We start from the raw sequence: 21,019 nt of genomic DNA, 5'->3' as shown, positions 1-21,019 counted from the left end.
AGAGCAATTCAAAGCCCCTTCCCCAAATGAAAACAAAACAAACCAAGAATTAAGAAAATGATAATTGGAAAAGTAAAAGAGAAAGCAAAAGCAGAAAATTATATATTACTTGTTTAAGGAGATTCTTTTCAATTGACCTTCTATCTTATATCTCAATTTCCTCCCAATCGAGAAAGACAATGCAAACAAAAACCCAAAATCTTTGTATCACCTTTCCTATCGAACTAGTCCTTGGTGAAAATCTTTATAGTCAAATTTCCCAAAGTCAAGTTGAAACTAACCCATTGTTGAAAAATTCAATTTAATCCAAATTAAATTTTGCAATAATAATTATAACAGTGATCAGTGACAAAAATCACATACAGGTTACCTTGTATCAAACTAGTAAACCAAAGGTTACAAGTTACAACACACATTAAACAATTGTTTTCTTTTCTTTTTTTAAGATCTCTTCCAACATTTTATTCGAAAAATGTTTCTCTTTTATGCTAGTTCAAATTCGTAAGTTAAAATGTATAATTAACTGAGGGTTAATAAAAAAAATTCATCAGAGCAATCAAAGCCAAGGACAGATCCATCACTGATAAAAAGAATTTGAAAACTTTATTCATTAGGAGAAATTTTCTTTACATGTTTTCCAGATGAATACAATATATTCCTACAAGAAAGAAGTAAGCTAAAATCACTGAAAGATAAATCATTTTGGCTTTATCTAATAACCAAAAGCTAATAAACTAGAACTGCATGTCCCCTTTTGTGAAAGATGTTATTGCATAGAATCACATCAATCTAAACAAAAAACCTTCATGCATCAACCTGAGTTAAAGCTGGACCATCAAAATAATCTTCAGCAAAGATGCCTGTGTCTTTGAAGGAGAAGTTTGACCAGTACTCCATATCTAAATCTGAAAACTTAACGTGTGATAGATCCAACTGTGAATGCTCCTTCTCTGTTTCTGGGATGGAAAACTCATTTGGTATTGAATTTTCCAAAAATACATGAGAGGCATTGCAGTCTAATTCCCTCTTATCTTCTGTGTCAGAATCTGAACTTATAGGAGAAGGGTGAAGGCTGGGTTGATTACTTATTTCTTCTTCAGGACAGACCACAACAGCCTCACAATGAGTAACAACATCCTTATTACATGTTGTAACAGATTTATTGGTTGCTGTTCCAGGTTGTGTCTCTATGATTGATGAGGTGGTGGGAACTTGTGAACCTGTAGCTGTGGAATTCACAATTAATGATTGAGTCCCTAATGGTGGGAGCACGTTTAGACCTGAGAGAGAACATGAAATAAAAGAGTTAAAATTAAATTGAAAAGATATTGTATGCTTAACATAGACAGAAACCATTATACCTTTAACTTGATTTTTCTTCCCAGGTGGTCTACCACGAGGTTTTTTTGCAATTGTGGGCGCATGTATTGCTTCACTATTCTTTCTCTTGTTAGACTGCTGCCCGTGTATTTTGTTGTATGTGTTTGTGTTCTGAACAAAGGAGGTGGTACCAGTACACACACCTAAAAAAATAAAATCAAAACTATAACACTTCGAGGACTGTAATTTCAGGAATGAAAAAAAACACCAATGTTTAAATTCATGTACCTGAAGGGGTTTTATTCGTAACAGGAATATCTATTGGGATTAGCCTCTGAAAGGAACGATAAGCATAGACGACATTTTGCACTTCCTGCACCAATTTCTCAACTCTGTACTTTTCTTGCATGATCGCAACCCTTTCTTGATTCAAGATTAAGTTTTTTCTCTTCAAAAATATATAATCATCGAGTATATGCTTTAAATTTAACGAAGGCTTGTATATCTAGAAAACAAAAAAGGAAAAATTAAATGAATTTGGTTAAGAGAGAAAGAGAAAAAGAGTTGTGCATTGTTAAAAGGAGAAAAAGAAAACCTGATTGAATGAGGAACCGGCGAAGAGGGAGGATGCTTCCATGCGGAAGGTGGCACGCGTATGCGATAAGTTGTTGGCGCAGAGATACTGGTCTACTATGAATGCAACTTGACTCGGCGAAATGTTAACCTTTCCGAACGATTCTTCCACTCCCAGGCTTTCTTGCATCATCATTTTTTATTTCTTAGAATGCAAGCAAAGAGAAATCGTGATGGCACTGTGTGAGGACAGTTTGTATTTAAACACACCAGTTTCCCACCTTTTGAATAATTTTTTTAAAATATTTTATGTTTTTTTCACTTTTAATTTCCCCTTATCCTTTTATTCAATTCTTTTCTTCACTTCTGTTTACTTAAAAATAGTTATTCTAAACTCTAATCACTCTTTTGAAATTCCAAGAAAAATCTATTAATTAGGTTCAATTATTCACTCTCAATTATAAATAACTTATATTTAATCAAATCTATGTTAATATATCAGTAAATTAACAATCTTTTATTTTCTAAATTTATAAATATTTTTTTAAAAATTATTCATTTTTCATCCAAAATAAAGTATATTTGAGATTGTTACTTTTAACCCACTACCTAATCTAATTAAAAAGTTGTGTATTGAAAATAAATTCTCGAAATGTTCGTTTTTCTTATATCTTTTGGTTATAAAATTACAAATAGTAAAATGTTTATAACGCATTAGAAAATTCTATGAAATTGTCTGCATAGTTACATTTATTATTAAACTTTCAATCCTCAATTCATGTTGTAGTACTAAGGAAAGGGTTTCAGTAATTAAATGGATTTGAGAGGATTTAAAGTTAATTTTTTTATTGTTTATTTCAGTGGATTTTGGAAGTAAAGTTTGTGAGAATTAGTGTAGAATTTGATTGATGTGAGATCAAAAAATTTTACTTCCAAATTCATTCTCACTTACCTCCAAAATCCACTCAAATATATAACAAAAGATTTACCTTCAAATCCTCCCAAATTCATTCAAGTGAACAAGGGCCAAAATTTGAGTTCTAATTACATCAAACTCATCATTCAACCTACTAAGGAACTTTATAATGCAATCTTCTTTACCAATTTGTTTTTCGTCGTTGCTAGCTACATAAACACATTTAACACTGGATCATGTGGTGGAAGACCCACTGCACAAGGAGGATTTTCATTTTAGTTATTACAAGAACTTAATGTTTTTCCTGCCATCATGGGAAATGAAATATTTAAAACTCTTCAAATTCAAGAGCTATAATTGTAAAATACAGATAAAAAAAAGTCACAAGGGACAAAGAAAATTAAGACTTGAGAAATAATTTCTTCTTCGTTTATTCAATTTAATAAACAGAAAAAACCAGTAACAACATATATAAGTGTTTGATTGTTCGAGACCAAACACTCCTAATAGCATAAAACCTAACGGGGTCTTACTTACTATACACCACGATTTCTTTCCACATCCATAAAATTTTCAAAATAACCATTTTGCTGTTTGAAAAATTGTCTTCCAGAATTACGTTCTAGAAACCTTACGGAATTTCCAGAATTATATTTCCTAATGAAATTATAGGAACATAGTTTTCGAAATAAATTTTTCAGAATAGAATTTTTCAGATACATGTATTATACATGTATTATAGAATAGAGTTTTCAAAAAAAAAGTTTAAAATAATATATAATATCTTTCGGAATGAGGTTTTTATATACTTCTAATATATTGTGAAAGTCATTTTTAAAATATACTTGGGAAAGAGCTTTTTCAAGATGATTTTTTTTTTGTGCATTTTTTTCTTTTCTATGTCTAGAACATTCTCTCTCGTCTTCTTCCTCTGCAGCAGTAATGATGAAAGCGGCGGTGATAGCAGTAATAATGACAATATGACGATGTGGTAAAGTATTAGAGAATATTTGAGTTTTTTCCTCGATACAATTAGTAATTGTGGGGTGCATGAAGCAAAGTAGAGTATTACAACAACTGTCAAGTCTGTTACATGATTAATATTCAAGAACCATGACTAACAATAGTTAGAAAAAACCTGAGCAAACCTATGGATGAAGAACACACCTGAGCAAGACACCAAATAAAAGAAGCCTTTTAGCATCATCAATGTAATTGTTCCTGCGAAAAAACATTAAGAAAACATGGAAAACATAACTCATTAGAATGTATCAAAACTTAAAAAGAATTTGACTACAATAATAAAGTAGGCTTCCTCTCTACTTTAGGCAGCAACGACTATATGGGAAAAAAAAAGGGCATTATTGTATTTTAGACCTTGTCTATATATAAACTATTGAATTTGGTAACTGTTCAAGAAAGGGAAAAAAGAAAAGCACTTGGGTGAGAACACTCTTTTTTCATAAATATCAAAAGCGGTAAGATAGAATCTAATAGGCACCCACGTCTCTGGATTCAATAAGCACTTATCTTTCATAAACATCCTTAGTCCGACACAGAAGTTGTCACTATTTGAATACAAACAAAAGGAAAATTACCTTCTCTAATTTAAAGGAAAAAAATATTTTTTCTAACGGAAAAAGAACATATTGTTTAAATTATCAGCACAAAAGATACATTTATAAATATAGTATAATAATTAGTTGTTAGTATGATGTTTATTTTGAGATTACGAAAATTTCGTATAAATGTATAAAAATAATTGAATTTCAAATATATGAAATATATTGCTAAAGCACCAGCATCCAAATTTGGATTTCAAATTTTTGTAATCAATTATGATTAGTGAAACATCTTAAAACAATTGTCTTATTGTTTTGTTTTTCAAAGATTTTTCATTAAATAATGTTTTATAAACTTAAGTGTTTAATAATTATTACTTACCTTTCAACCCCTGCAAAGAAAATTAAACATCGATTTAACGAAGGATATGTCGTTAACTGCACTCCTTTGTTTAAGGGGGAAGTTGGATTACTTAAAACAAAGAATAATAACATTATTTGAATTCTGGCATATTGACATGTTGGACGTAGTCGAGAACGAAAACTATATACCTCTAAAAGAAGAGAATGAGTTACTGGCTAGAAGCATATGGTTAGATGATTAAAAACAAAGTTACATTCTCAACTCCAAAGCTTGTAATTCTCTAATGTGTGCTTTATCTAAAGAAAAGTATAGGAAAGTCCAGGCCTTCAAAGACATCAAGGAGATGTGGGACACTCTTGTCATCACGAATGAAGGATCAAATGAAGTAAAGAGGAACAAGTTAAGTTTGTTAACCAAACAATAAGAGTTGTTCTCCAAGTTGGACAACGAGAACACTCAAGCCATGTTCAACAGATTCCAGACCATCCTAATGAGATCTATGGGTAAGGTCTATTATAATTTTGATAATATTGATAAAATTCTACATAGCCTCCCAAGGCAATGGAGACAGTAAGTCATAACTCTCATAACATCCAAGAACCTTGATAGTGTAATTATAGAAAAGTAGGTTGGGATCCCGAAGGTTCACGAGCTTGAGCTACAACAGGACAATAGACTAAGAAAAAAAGATAAAAGCGTCACTCTCAAAGCTCAAAGACCATCTCCCACAAAGGCCTTCAACACTGAAGAATCTTCTGAAGAATCTAATGATGAGGAAGATTCGAATGAAGAAGAAGAAGATGACAAATTATTATTCATCTCAAAGAAAATTCACTCCATGTGTAAAAAGAAAAGAAACACTTTGTTTAGAGGAAGAGGCATTGGGTCTACCTCAAGAAGTCAACCAAAGGATAAACAAAAAGAAGGACTGGTGGTTTGTTACAAATGCAAGAAGCCAAGGCACTTTAGATCAGGCTCAAATGAGGAAGTAGATTTCATAGACTTACACTTAGGCGTTCAAGCTTACAATGAACTTTGAATAACAATTTTTTCAAAGAAAATGAATCCTTGAAAATGATTTGATATCATTGAGAGACGAGACGAAATCATTGAAAGGGAAGCTGGTTGAGTATAAACGAGAAGTTGAAAACCTCATTTTAAAGAATGAAAGATTTGAAAAAAAGGCTCAACGATTGTCGAGGATGCTAAATGCATCAAAATACTTCAACATGAAAATGAAATTTTATATAAAGGGTTAAATAGAATATTTGAGGGAAATGAGCATTTAGGGCTCCTAATCAAGGGTTGTAGACACCCTTATGATAAGAGATGATTAGGTTTTAAAAATAGAAACACTTATCCTATTCCTAAAATTAAAATTACTTATTGTTAAAGACAAAATCGTTTATACGCCTAATCGTCTAATACTCATTTGTAATCATGTGAAGATTATAGTGGAACCAGTATAAAATCTCTTGTGCAATTATTTCTTCTCTTACCTAAATGATCCTCTTGTGAAAACCTGCAATCGTGCTTTATTTCCAAACACAAGAATCTTCCAAGCTAAATGATATTTTTCATGAAGAAAGTTCTTAATAAAATGTTGTAGTATCTACATTCTGAATAGCACGACAAACTTTTTTTATTATACAAATCTATTGAGTCAAGCCTTTAATCATTTAAAGGAAAATTTCAAGAGCTCGGTAGCGTGCTATATCAGGAGGGTTGTGAAAAATTTTCCATTAACACTATTCAACCCCTCCCCCTTCTAGTGTGTTTTTGGTACTTCGCTTATTTTGTTAATCCCAATGATAAAAATACTAGTTATACATCAACTTCTGAAAATAAGAAGATGTCCAAATCCAATAAGAAAGGATAAAATGCTAGATGGGTACCTAAATACAAAATAATCTTTCTTGCAAATATGCTTAGCATTCGAAAAGAAACCCATGTCCTGGTACCTGAACAGTGGGTGCTCATGACACATGACCGGGAGAAAGGTGTATGTTCCAAAGTCTAAGGAGTAAGAAGGGAGGAATAGTAACCTATGAAGGAAACCAAAAAGGCAAAATAATTGGCATTGGAAAGATATGTACAGACATTTCCCCCTTTATTGATAATGTATTCATTAACATAATTTGTTTAACATAAGTCAATTATGTGACAGTGAATATAATGTTGTTTCCGAAAAAGGCCAATGTAGAGTCATAGACAACAAAGGTCTACTAGTATTTTCTGTTGATAGGCAAGGAAACTTATACAAGATAGACCTAAATGAGTTGCATGCTCAAAGTGTTTCATGTCTAGTGTCTATAAAAGATGAGGCAATGATATGGCATAATAAATATGGACATGCAAACATGAGATTAATCTCAAAGTTGCAATACCATGACATTGTGAGAGGGTTGCCTAAAGTGTCATTCAACACAGTCTTTTGTGATACTTACGTGAAAGACAAACATGTCAAAGAATCTTTTAAATGTAAAAATGTTATTTATACTAAAAGACCTTTTGAGTTGTCTCATATAGATGTATTTGGTCTTACAAAAACCACATTTGTAAGTGATAAATGCTATGGACTAGTAGTAGTCGACGACTTCACTAGATGGACATGGGTAAAATTCTTAACCTATAAGGATGGTGCTTTTGACACCTTTTCTAAACTTTATAAGGTAGAAAATAAAAAAGATTGTAAGATTATGACAATCAGAAGTGACCATGGTGGAGAATTCGAAAATGAACATTTTTAAAAAATTTACGAAAATTCTTAAATAAATCAAACTCATAAAAAGATAGAAAAAAAACAAAGAAAAAAACCATTACAAAACACAACATCCATTTATTTGAAAATTGAAAATTTTATAAAAAAGGAACAAAATAAAATAAAAATTAATAAGTCTAAATATATTTCTATTGAACCTAACTATCCGCCTTAGTTTCACTCTTCTCCAATTTCCATCTTATCATTGAAGAAAGAAATAGGGAGAGAAATCGAAGTTCACCTAAAAGTTATATATTTTGTGGGACCATTTTGATGAATAATATAAAGCAGTAAATGTAAGGTTCTATATAAAACCAAAGCCGTTTTTGGTTAGTATTGGTTGAACACACTCGAAACACCTGCTGTTAATTGGTCATTGTCTTGTTGCATTCTTTCTCAATCTCACAAGTTCTTTTTCCTTTCCATTTCTTCATTACTGTGTACACAAATATTTCCCAAAAACTATTGTCAAATTATAGATCAATTTATAATATATAATTAAGTATAAATCTTATTTTAAGGTTTTGTAGAACTAAATTATATTTAAAATCTATTTCTTAATAATTAAGACTTTAAAATATCTCATTTTATATTTAAATTCAATTCACATATTCAAAGTAGTCAAATTATACAATAACTCTGCTAAAAAGAAAGAAGATAATGCAAAACAATATAATAAATAATAAAAATATTGAATTAATATCATTTTTAGTTGGGATGAATATTAGATCTTTTTACAAAAAATGGTGTGATTCAAAGTTAATATTACAAAACTTAGGCATTTTTTTAAAAATAATTTTTTTTATCACCACGAGCAAGTCAATTTTAGTATATATTGTGACATCCCAAAATATATAGAAAAGACATACATATAATAAAGACGTCATCATGCATAATATAGGAAAGCAGTCAAGAGTAATTAGGATTTCAGTCATCCTTAGAATAATGTGGAATTGAAAACTAGAGTATTAGAGTTTCTCCCCGGAAATTACAGAGAATTTAAAACTTTAGATGCATTAAAGTCCTTCAAAATAATATGAGTTCATGGAATTAAAAGCTAGCCAATCTAAGTTGTAGCGCTGTCGTCCCCATCAAGAGCTGCTTCCAAATTGTCCTCCTCGCTATCTGCTCCCACCCAAGTGGATGATCATCGCAAAAGGAAACATACACAAGCAACAACAACCAAGCAAGCAAGGGTGAGCTAGATATAAAATCATGTTATAACAGTCACAGGCAACATGAAAATAAAGACAAATACAATACACAACACACACATGACTTGTTGCACTTAAACTTGACTCATCCGGACTAGAATGATTGCCGAGCTATGGCGGGTTATGCACTCGTGGTGGCCTCTACTGCTTAGCAAAGCCATTGCCAATGGGTTTTACCCTACCACACTCACGAGGTTAGTCCGTCATCACTCACCTTGGGCCATACTGGAAGCACCCAAGACTAGGACCTCCTGCTACTCTTCACCACATGAATCAATCCTCTCTACTTGAGAATGAAAGACCATTGGAGCGTCAGGAACACCCCCAAGACTGAGCTACCATGCAATTCATTCAAAACATTACTAGGGCACCACCATGAATTTTCTCCTGAAAGATCAAGGAATTACGTCCAACACTACAGGGCACCACCATGTGACCTCCCTTTGAGATCCATGGTGATGGAATCCTATTTGACTTAGTCTTCCTTTTGTATTTTTAGATTTTCTAGCTTAGTTCTTAAGGAGCATGGGTTACTATAAATACCCAACTCCTCTCTTGTATTAGGACTTTTGAGATTAATGAGAATTAAGTTTTCTGAAATAGAAACAATTCTCTCTTAAAAGTCAGGTTAGAGAGTCCAAAGACTCCCTCTAGCCACCTTCCTTGCACACTGCCTTCATTCTCATTTTCTTTGAATTCCACTGTGCTCCATTTATTTCTCTCGTTTCCTCGCTACTATTCTTCGCTGCTACCTCACGTCAGCACTCCAAACTGCCTACACCTTCAGCAGCCACGCGTCCTCTTTCGTATCCTCATCAGCACATCACTCTTCACTTATTTTTTCATTCACGTTTCTCTCTCGAGAATGTTCTTCATCATCACCAACCATTCTTCATCACAGATCCATTTCTTTGCTTCAGTAAGTCTCAGATTCACCAGTTTCTTCATCCTTATTCCACTGTCTCCGAATCATCTGCACCTTTGGTTAGGGTTTCTTCATCTTTCATCATTTTCTCTGATTTTAGCCGATTAAAATCACTCTTGATTCGTTCCAAACCTTTTCCACCGTTCAATCTTCATTTTGAACCGATTAATCGGTTCATATTGGGTTTCCTTCCATTTCTAGGGTTTCTATCGAGTTTAACCCTCTGTTTTTGTCATTTTCCGCTGCGTATTCTTCGTCGGAGAAGCTTCGAGGAGGTCCGGTTTGTGTTCGCGCAGCTTCAATCGACCTCTCCTCGGGCGTTCGTCCATCAAGTGGTATTCAGAGCTCGGTTCGAGCACGCTTCGAAGGTAAGTATCTCGGTTCGTCTCTGTCTCGGTTTGATTCTGTTCTTTGCGTTTTGTTTCGATTCGGTCTTGTCTGATTCATATTTTGTTCATTTTGATTATGATTCGCGTTTCTGTTTTATGTCATCCTCTGTTCGTTTTGTCTCGTTGGGATTCTTTGTGTTTTGTTTTCGTTCAATTTCAGAGTTGTTCATCATTTTCCTTCATTGTCTTGAGTGTTCTGATTTGTTTTGTGCCTTGAGTCATTACTTTGATTTTTATTTTCATTTTATTCGGTGATTTCACTTTATTTGAGTTTTTATTTTCTAAATCCATTTCTGTCATGTTTTAGTCTTGTGCTTTGTTTTATTTTGTTATTCTTAATCTGAGTTTAACCTTTCAAATTTCCAATTCATGATTTGATTTGATATCTGCCTTGTTTGAATCTGGTCAATCATCAAGAGCCGTGACATTCAATTGAATGAGTTCGATGACAGATTTCAGTGGCAGCATTGGTTGATGTATCATGTGATAATTGTGCGATTCATGATCTGAAATGTGTTTGAATGTGAATGTCATTGCACACCAAATGAGTGATGAATTTCAATTGTGAGCTCGGGTGCAAATGATTAACATCAACACTGTTTTTTCACCAATTACACCGAAATTGGAATTTGCTTTGAAGAGTCTGTGAGTCATTCATACTTGGTTTTAAATTCTTTGCCAAGTTCTGATTCAAAATTTTTCCAGTATTGACTTTGTTTCATTGGCATCTATTGAGGTATTTGAATCTGCAGAATTGCATTAAAACTGTTTACAACAGTGATTGAATTTAGTTTGAACTTCTGAGTTTGTGAGCCATAGTGTGCATTCACTGTTTTCACTTTGCTATCAATTCTGCAATTGAGAATACATTTTTGGTCACTCAAGGAAGCCTAAACCAGTGGTATTTGAAACTATAACTGTGGCTGAGAGTGATTAACCTCTTGTTTTCCTTTGGATTTGTTTTTTTTTTAGTTGAACCATGTTTACTTTCCTTTGGCAAAAATTTGATTAAGTTGCAAAAACTGATTAGGTGATCTGTTGTGAATTGTGACTGAAAATAGCAAGTTCTAAAGTGTTATCCAACTCGTCCATTTGGCTATCAAATTGTGAAAAAAAAAAGAGCAAAGAGAACTGGTGCAATTCACAATATTGTTCACTGTTTCAGTAAACTATTTCTGCCAAAATCAAATCAGATATAACTTTCTTTAGTCATAACTGGTTCAACTTAAGTCCTTTTTATTGTTTTTAAAATCTGTTCTAGTTCTATTCCATAGGTTCTATTTGTTGTGCTTACTTTGATCAAAAGCTTTGTTTCTTGCTTGTCTTGGTTGATAACTCTGGTTTTGTCTCAGTGCACGTGTAAACTCTGATCTGCTGTTCTGTAATTGAGCTTTTGTTTGCTTTCATAATCTGATCTTGAGTCAGTTTCTCTGCTGTGTTGTCCTTATTTGTGGCTGTTCTGTTTTGGTTTCTGATTTTGACCTTAGCCTAGCCATTCTTGATTGAGAAGCTTGTTACACTCTGGTTTCTGGAATTTGAAAGAAGGTTTGTGTGCTTGGTAGCATCTTAGGTGGTGGTGGTCTGGAAGACTCTCCAGCTTTGAACTGCCAAGGGAGAATCTCCCTTCCAAACCTTTCATTTTTTATTTTTGAGTGCTTTAAACTTCCAGAGATAGACCTGATTTTTGTGAGTTTTGTGTGGCTGCATCTAAGAGCCAAATTTCTTGTTGAGAGTGTGTTCTTGTTTAAGTGCTGAAATAACTTCTGAACTTGCAATGTGCTGACCATTTAGTTGTGCAGATTTTGTTCTGATTAACACTGTTCAAAAGCAGTTTGCACATGTGGGAAGTCTAACACAAGAATACCTACAGTGGAGAAAAAGGAGCTTTGCTACCTTCATAAACTACACCAAGTTGAATAGGGAGTTTTTTTTTATTCTGTTGTGTAGTTTCGTGCTATATTGGTGCCTGATTAGAAATAGTTAACCATATTTGATTGAATATTCTGCTTGGATATCATATGGTTTAAACTGTTCCTGAAAATTGAATTTGGTTTAGCAAGTTTGGACATTCATACATTAAGTGATAGTGCTGGTCTAGTATTATTGTTGGCTTAGCAGATTTAACGTAGGCAAACTATTTCTTTGATTCAATTCTGGCTCATAAATTGGATGTTGTAATTGTTGTTTGGAAGCTGCAATAATCCTTTAAGGGTTCAAAAACACCAATGCAGGGAGAAAGTTAAATTAGGGATGGGATTTGTTTTCTGTGTTGATAATAATCCAATCTGAACTGTGCTGTTATAAATACTAATTCTTTTGTTTCTCTGGGATCTTGGTGTATAGATAAACTGCAGCATTGAGTGGGATTTGGGAGTGCAGACCAGAACCTTCACTGATAGCACCTCAACAGAGTTTAGCTTAAGCAACCAGAAGCAGAAGCAATTCACGTGGGAGTGTTAAACTGAAGGGAGTTTCTTTCATCTTAAATTACTTCTGTTGTGGTTGAACTGTTCCTGTTATAGCCTGTATTGCTTAGCATTATTTGGAAGTTGATCTGGTATGGTAATTTTTGTACACTAGGATTAGCCAATCTGAATCTGACTCTGAATTGGAATTGATTCTGCATTGCATTGGATTAGTCAGGTTTTGATTAGTCTGGATGGTTGTTTAATCAGCTTTGATTTACACCTATTTGCATCTGGTTTAATATCCATTTCCATTTGTGCCTTGCTGAAATTTGGTGTGAAATTTTAGTGTGCAGAGCTGATCTGTTTGGTAGTTTAGTTGGAATTACATATTTGACATTGATTTGCATTGTGTTCTCTGCTGAACTAGTTGTGAATTTTCTGTGTAGTTTGGGAAAAGCCATACTGATTGTACTGTAGCAGACTGTAAATTGTGCACTGAATCCTATAAGTTGACACCATTATTTGAGCAACAACAAAATCTCAGTGGAAAGCTTGTGCAGCCAAGAGAAAGGGAAGTTCTTACTGCCCTATATCCTCTTTTGCAATTTGTTTTAACTAAGTGAATACTCACAACAGTTTTGTGTATTTGTGATTATAGGATAAACCAGAAGCTAGAAAAGGGGACAAAGCTGGCCGAACTAGCAACAGGAGGAGTGTACATCTTTTTGGCACAAGGACTTGGCATCAAAGGTGGACTGTAGCTGAACCAGTACCTGACCGTGGCAGTGTACATGTTTTGTAATTTTTTGTCCCATTTGATGTGTAATAGGCTGATAGGCTAGCTTTCTTTTAGTTTCATTTTTTGTGTGTAAAAGGGCCTTTTATAAAGTCCAAGTCTTTGGAAGAGTCCTTGGTGCTCTTTCAAACTCTTGGCAACTTTTCTTGACTATTTTGTTTTTCTTTAACATAGCTAGACAGGTGAATGTGTCTTGTTAGCCAAAGCTACAAGCTTCACCATAGGAGTAGACTTTAATATTGATTTGATTTGTGTTTCTCGTAGGGGTCATTAGAGTCCGCTGGTTTCTTTAGTGTTTTTGTTTCTTTGATTTTTATGTTCACGTTTAGGGATGATTAGGCTGAAAGGGATTAAACTCTAAGCCTTTTCACATTAGAGTCCGAGAGTCTAGTCTTTTATTTGTGCTTAATTGTTTGAGTTGTGTACTTTGTTTCTAAAGGTGATTTTAATTTAAGGGGTAATTAGTTAGTAGCCTAAGACATTTCTGGCAAGGCAAGACTTGGTACTTAAGCAGCTCTTTAGCTCACCTCTCTTACCTGGGACTTGTCTAAGTGAAAGTTTTGAACCCTTTAGATTAAGAAAACTTTTAAAATCAAAGATGTCTTCTTATGGTTCATATAGGTCTTCTAGGTTAGATAAAGCTGATGAAATGTTTAAACAAGCTAGGAATCTTCCATCATTTGGTAAAGACATAGGTGCATTAACATACCTAGCTTGGGAAAAAGAAATTGATAAAATAAATCCTTGGTTTTGTGAAGAGAGTGAATATTATGTTCTTAGTATATATCTCTCTAAGTTAGAAGTGCATGCAAGAGAGTGGTGGAATGAAAGACAATATCATGTTAGGAAAGGTAGAAAGTCCTCCATACGTGATTGGCATGATTTAAAAGCTTGCATGAGAAGAAAGTTTGTGCCTTCAAGCATTAAAAGAAACCTAGAACTAATTAGGGATTGCATTAATGATGGAAAATTATTTCTTGAGAGTTTAAATGATCATGGGTTTCTTCGTAGAGAATTAGAATTTGGGGCAAGACTTAAGGAGATCAAGGATAAGAAAAGAGAACGAGAGATTGAGAGAAAAGAAAAGGAAGAAAAGAAAGAAGAAGAGAAGAGAGAGAGAGAACAAATAGAGAAAAGAGAAGAGAGAAGAAGAGAGGAATTAAGAAGAGAAGAAGAAAGAAAAGAAGAAAAGAGAGAAAGGCAAGAAAGAGAGAAGAAAGAAAAGGAGAAATTGTTACTGATGACAAATCCTATTCTTTCAAAGACTGTGGGACCTAAAAGGGAAGGTTTCCAAATCTTTACTTCTTTTCCAATAATTGATTACTTTTCAATTTTTGACTTCTCTTTCAAACCAATTGTCATGAAAACATTTTCAAAATATGACAATTCAAATCTTGAGTTATTGTTATCTTTAAGAAAACAATTAACTCAAGATAAAATTGAATTTGGACTTCTAAAATTTTCAAAGATTACAAATCAAAGTATTAGAAGTTCTTATTCTCTTGTTTTTAAAGAAAAATTCTTTCTTGGATTAATATTAACCGAAGATATATTTGATGTGTATTGCAGATTCGTGTTTGATCCAGGAGGAAGAAAACTAGATCTAAAAGAATAAGGCCACTCCAAGATGGCCATGCTCCCAAAGATTGTGTGGAACTTCTTCATAAGGCGATTGCCAGATTTGAGGACAAATCTTTTCTTAAGAGGGAGGGCATGATGGAATCCTATTTGACTTAGTCTTCCTTTTGTATTTTTAGATTTTCTAGCTTAGTTCTTAAGGAGCATGGGTTACTATAAATACCCAACTCCTCTCTTGTATTAGGACTTTTGAGATTAATGAGAATTAAGTTTTCTGAAATAGAAACAATTCTCTCTTAAAAGTCAGGTTAGAGAGTCCAAAGACTCCCTCTAGCCACCTTCCTTGCACACTGCCTTCATTCTCATTTTCTTTGAATTCCACTGTGCTCCATTTATTTCTCTCGTTTCCTCGCTACTATTCTTCGCTGCTACCTCACATCAGCACTCCAAACTGCCTACACCTTCAGCAGCCACGCGTCCTCTTTCGTATCCTCATCAGCACATCACTCTTCACTTATTTTTTTCATTCACGTTTCTCTCTCGAGAATGTTCTTCATCATCACCAACCATTCTTCATCACAGATCCATTTCTTTGCTTCAGTAAGTCTCAGATTCACCAGTTTCTTCATCCTTATTCCACTGTCTCCGAATCATCTGCACCTTTGGTTAGGGTTTCTTCATCTTTCATCATTTTCTCTGATTTTAGCCGATTAAAATCACTCTTGATTCGTTCCAAACCTTTTCCACCGTTCAATCTTCATTTTGAACCGATTAATCGGTTCATATTGGGTTTCCTTCCATTTCTAGGGTTTCTATCGAGTTTAACCCTCTGTTTTTGTCATTTTCCGCTGCGTATTCTTCGTCGGAGAAGCTTCGAGGAGGTCCGGTTTGTGCTCGCGCAGCTTCAATCGACCTCTCCTCGGGCGTTGGTCCATCACATGGAATTACGTCCATCAACCATACTAGTACAAGCACATATTTTTAACCACCAAACATGTTTCACATACTCACATACTTGTAATATAATCACATTATCACATCATACTATGCGTTGCAATCATCCCACACACTTAATTCAACCCAAAACAAAAGCAAAAGGGGCTGGAACCGAACGCTACCAAATAAACCCTGACCGCACGGTACCAAATAAACCCTGACCGAACGGTACCAAAACAACACCTAACCGAACGCTATTAAATCAACCCTGACGGAACGCTACCAAATAAACCCTGACCGAACGCTACCAAATCAACATCTAACCGAACGCTACTAAATCAACCCTAACCGAACGCTACCAAATTACACCTGACCGAACGGTACCAAATCAACACCTGACCGAACGGTACCAAATCAACCCTGACCAAACGGTACCAAATCAACCATAACCGAACGATACTAAATCAGCACCTGACCAAACGCTACCAAATAAACCCTGACCGAACGGTACCAAATCAACACCTAACCGAACGCTATTAAATTAACCCTGACCGAACGCTACCAAATAAACCCTGACCGAACGCTACCAAATCAACATCTAACCGAACAGTACCAAATCAACACCTAATCGAACGCTATTAAATCAACCCTGACCGAACGCTACCAAATAAACCCTGACCAAACGCTACCAAATCAACACCTAACCGAACGCTACTAAATCAACCCTGACCGAACGCTACCAAATAAACCCTGACCGAACGTGTTCAAGACCGAACTCTAGGGGTTTTGGCCGAGCATGTATAGCTTCGGTCGAACGGTTTGATCTTTGGCTGAACACTAAGAGCTTTGGCCGAACGGTTTGATCTTTGGCTGCCCTCTAAGAGCTTGGCCGAACGGTAGGACCTTTGGCCGAGTACTGAGACCTTTGGCCGAACGCTATGAGGCCGAACACTACCTAGATATAGGGTAACTAAAACCGAACGGTACTGACCGAGAGTAGCACCAAACCGAATGATATAAGACTGAGAGCAGCATAAGACCGAACGGTAAGCTGTAGCGTTCTGCATATTTCTCCAGAATTGCAACCAGACTCCAGAGTACCATCTCCATTTTCCCCAGATCGATTTACAACACAAATTTTCAGTTCCACAATTACTCATACAGATCCATACAAAACAAGGTCACTCTAAACACAAATTTGTTCATCAAACAACAGAATATTACAGATCTCAGCACATGTATTGTTCATAAAACCCATAGAAAAGTATCTAGCTCCCCTTACCTGGGTTTCTCCAAGCACAACTATTGAAATTGTCCTAGCAGTACCCTTGACAGCACAAGAAATCAACCTGCCCCGATCGGAAAGAAGAAGATGTTCGGTAGAAATGAAGCCCTCTACTCCGCAGACCCTTGGGTAGCACCAAAATCGAATTCCTATGGTTCAAGGAGCTGGGAATCTAGAGAGAAGTCAGAGAAAATTAGGGCTGAAGTTTTAGAGAGAGGATATGGCTTTGAAGAAAATGTGCAGAACTTGATAAAGTTAATATGGTTTATACATTAATAAAATAAAGAAAAAGTCTCTCCTTTAATTTAATTGGCAAAAAGGCAAAATAATTGGCATTGGAAAGATATGTACAGACATTTCCCCCTTTATTGATAATGTATTCATTAACATAATTTGTTTAACATAAGTCAATTATGTGACAGTGAATATAATGTGTTTTCGAAAAAGGCCAATGTAGAGTCATAGACAACAAAGGTCTACTAGTATTTTCTGTTGATAGGCAAGGAAACTTATACAAGATAGACCTAAATGAGTTGCATGCTCAAAGTGTTTCATGTCTAGTGTCTATAAAAGATGAGGCAATGATATGGCATAATAAATATGGACATGCAAACATGAGATTAATCTCAAAGTTGCAATACCATGACATTGTGAGAGGGTTGCCTAAAGTGTCATTCAACAGAGTCTTTTGTGATACTTACGTGAAAGACAAACATGTCAAAGAATCTTTTAAATGTAAAAATGTTATTTATACTAAAAGACCTTTTGAGTTGTCTCATATAGATGTATTTGGTCTTACAAAAACCACATTTGTAAGTGATAAATGCTATGGACTAGTAGTAGTCGACGACTTCACTAGATGGACATGGATAAAATTCTTAACCTATAAGGATGGTGCTTTTGACACCTTTTCTAAACTTTATAAGGTAGAAAAAAAAAGATTGTAAGATTATGACAATCAGAAGTGACCATGGTGGAGAATTCGAAAATGAACATTTTTAAAAAATTTACGAAAATTCTTAAATAAATCAAACTCATAAAAAGATAGAAAAAAAACAAAGAAAAAAACCATTACAAAACACAACATCCATTTATTTGAAAATTGAAAATTTTATAAAAAAGGAACAAAATAAAATAAAAATTAATAAGTCTAAATCTATTTCTATTGAACCTAACTATCCGCCTTAGTTTCACTCTTCTCCAATTTCCATCTTATCATTGAAGAAAGAAATAGGGAGAGAAATCGAAGTTCACCTAAAAGTTATATATTTTGTGGGACCATTTTGATGAATAATATAAAGCAGTAAATGTAAGGTTCTATATAAAACCAAAGCCGTTTTTGGTTAGTATTGGTTGAACACACTAAAAACACCTGGTGTTAATTGGTCATTGTCTTGTTGCATTCTTTCTCAATCTCACAAGTTCTTTTTCCTTTCCATTTCTTCATTACTATGTACACAAATATTTCCCAAAAACTATTGTCAAATTATAGATCAATTTATAATATATATTTAAGTATAAATCTTATTTTAAGGTTTTGTAGAACTAAATTATATTTAAAATCTATTTCTTAATAATTAAGACTTTAAAATATCTCATTTTATATTTAAATTCAATTCACATATTCAAAGTAGTCAAATTATACAATAACTCTGCTAAAAAGAAAGAAGATAATGCAAAACAATATAATAAATAATAAAAATATTGAATTAATATCATTTTTAGTTGGGATGAATATTAGATCTTTTTACAAAAAAATGGTGTGATTCAAAGTTAATATTACAAAACTTAGGCATTTTTTTAAAAATAATTTTTTTTATCACCACGAGCAAGTCAATTTTAGTATATATTGTGACATCCCAAAATATATAGAAAAGACATACATATAATAAAGACGTCATCATGCATAATATAGGAAAGCAGTCAAGAGTAATTAGGATTTTAGTCATCCTTAGAATAGTGTGGAATTGAAAACTAGAGTATTAGAGTTTCTCCCCAGAAATTACAAAGAATTTAAAACTTTAGATGCATTAAAGTCCTTCAAAATAATATGAGTTCATGGAATTAAAAGCTAGCAAATCTAAGTTGTAGCACTGCCGTCCCCATCAAGAGCTGCTTCCAAAGTGTCCTCCTCGCTATCTGCTCCCACCCAAGTGGATGATCATCGCAAAAGGAAACATACACAAGCAACAACAACCAAGCAAGCAAGGGTGAGCTAGATATAAAATCATGTTATAACAGTCACAGGCAACATGAAAATAAAGACAAATACAATACACAACACACACATGACTTGTTGCACTTAAACTTGACTCGTCCGGACTAGAATGATTGTCAAGCTATGGCAGGTTATGCACTCGTGGTGGCCTCTACTGCTTAGCAAAGCCATTGCCAATGGGTTTTACCCTACCACACTCACGAGGTTAGTCCGTCATCACTCACCTTGGGCCATACTGGAAGCACCCAAGACTAGGACCTCCTGCTACTCTTCACCACATGAATCAATCCTCTCTACTTGAGAATGAAAGACCATTGGAGCGTCAGGAAAACCCCCAAGACTGAGCTACCATGAAATTCATTCTAAACATTACTAGGGCACCACCATGAATTTTCTCCTGAAAGATCAAGGAATTACGTCCAACACTACAGGGCACCACCATGTGACCTCCCTTTGTGATCCATGGAATTACGTCCATCAACCATACTAGTACAAGCACATATTTTTAACCACCAAACATGTTTCACATACTCACATACTTGTGATATAATCACATTATCACATCATACTATGCGTTGCAATCATCCCACACACTTAATTCAACCCAAAACAAAAGCAAAAGGGGCTGGAACCGAACACTATGAGCTTTGGCCGAGCGCTTAAGGCTTTGGCCGAACGGTATGACTTTGGCCTCGCATTGAGAGCTCTGGCCGAACGCTATTTAGACTACCTACCGAGACCGAGCACCATCAAGACCGAACGCTACCAAATTACACCTGACCGTACGGTACCAAATCAACACCTGACCAAACAGTACCAAATCAACCCTGACGGAACGCTACCAAATAAACCCTGACCGAACGCTACCAAATCAACATCTAACCGAACAGTACCAAATCAACACCTAATCGAACGCTATTAAATAAACCCTGACCGAACGCTACCAAATAAACCCTGACCGAACGCTACCAAATCAACACCTAACCGAACGCTACTAAATCAACCCTGACCGAACGCTACCAAATAAACTGTAACCGAACGCTACCAAATAAACCCTGACCGAACGCTACAAAATCAACACCTAATCGAACGGTACCGAATCAACACCTAACCGAACGCTATTAAGTCAACGCTTACCGAATGCTACCAAATAAACCCTGATCGAACGGTACCAAATCAACACCTAACCGAATGGTACCAAATCAACACCTAACCGAACGCTACTAAATCAACCCTAACCGAACGCTACCAAATTACACCTGACCGAACGGTACCAAATCAACACCTGACCGAACGGTACCAAATCAACCCTGACCAAACGGTACCAAATCAACCATAACCGAACGATACTAAATCAGCACCTGACCAAACGCTACCAAATAAACCCTGACCGAACGGTACCAAATCAACACCTAACCGAACGCTATTAAATTAACCCTGACCGAACGCTACCAAATAAACCCTGACCGAACGCTACCAAATCAACATCTAACCGAACAGTACCAAATCAACACTTAATCGAACGCTATTAAATCAACCCTGACCGAACGCTACCAAATAAACCCTGACCGAACGCTACCAAATCAACACCTAACCGAACGCTACTAAATCAACCCTGACCGAACGCTACCAAATAAACCCTGACCGAACGTATTCAAGACCGAACTCTAGGGGTTTTGGCCGAGCATGTATAGCTTTGGTCGAACGGTTTGATCTTTGGCCGAACACTAAGAGCTTTGGTCGAACGGTTTGATCTTTGGCTGACCTCTAAGAG

The 21,019-nt window shown here is 35.0% G+C and overlaps 1 protein-coding gene across 1 annotated transcript; it reads right to left on the bottom strand.

Annotated features, from left to right (window-relative positions):
• Positions 1-804: 804 nt before the first annotated feature.
• LOC148202029 (uncharacterized) lies at positions 805-2,166 on the bottom strand. Its single transcript, XM_088108454.1, has 4 exons — positions 1,916-2,166; positions 1,609-1,825; positions 1,362-1,523; positions 805-1,280 (listed from the first exon to the last, which is right to left on the bottom strand). The coding sequence occupies exons 1-4, from the start codon at positions 2,087-2,089 to the stop codon at positions 805-807; spliced, it is 1,029 nt and encodes a 342-aa protein (XP_087964580.1). The 5' UTR covers positions 2,090-2,166.
• Positions 2,167-21,019: the final 18,853 nt, after the last annotated feature.

This window comes from Vigna umbellata, chromosome 3, assembly GCF_029865625.1.
Source record: "Vigna umbellata cultivar VRB3 chromosome 3, Vumbellata_1.0, whole genome shotgun sequence".
Classification (NCBI taxonomy): domain Eukaryota; kingdom Viridiplantae; phylum Streptophyta; class Magnoliopsida; order Fabales; family Fabaceae; genus Vigna; species Vigna umbellata.
Note: the sequence above shows the minus strand (reverse complement) of the source record. Positions and strands in the feature narration are given on the sequence as shown.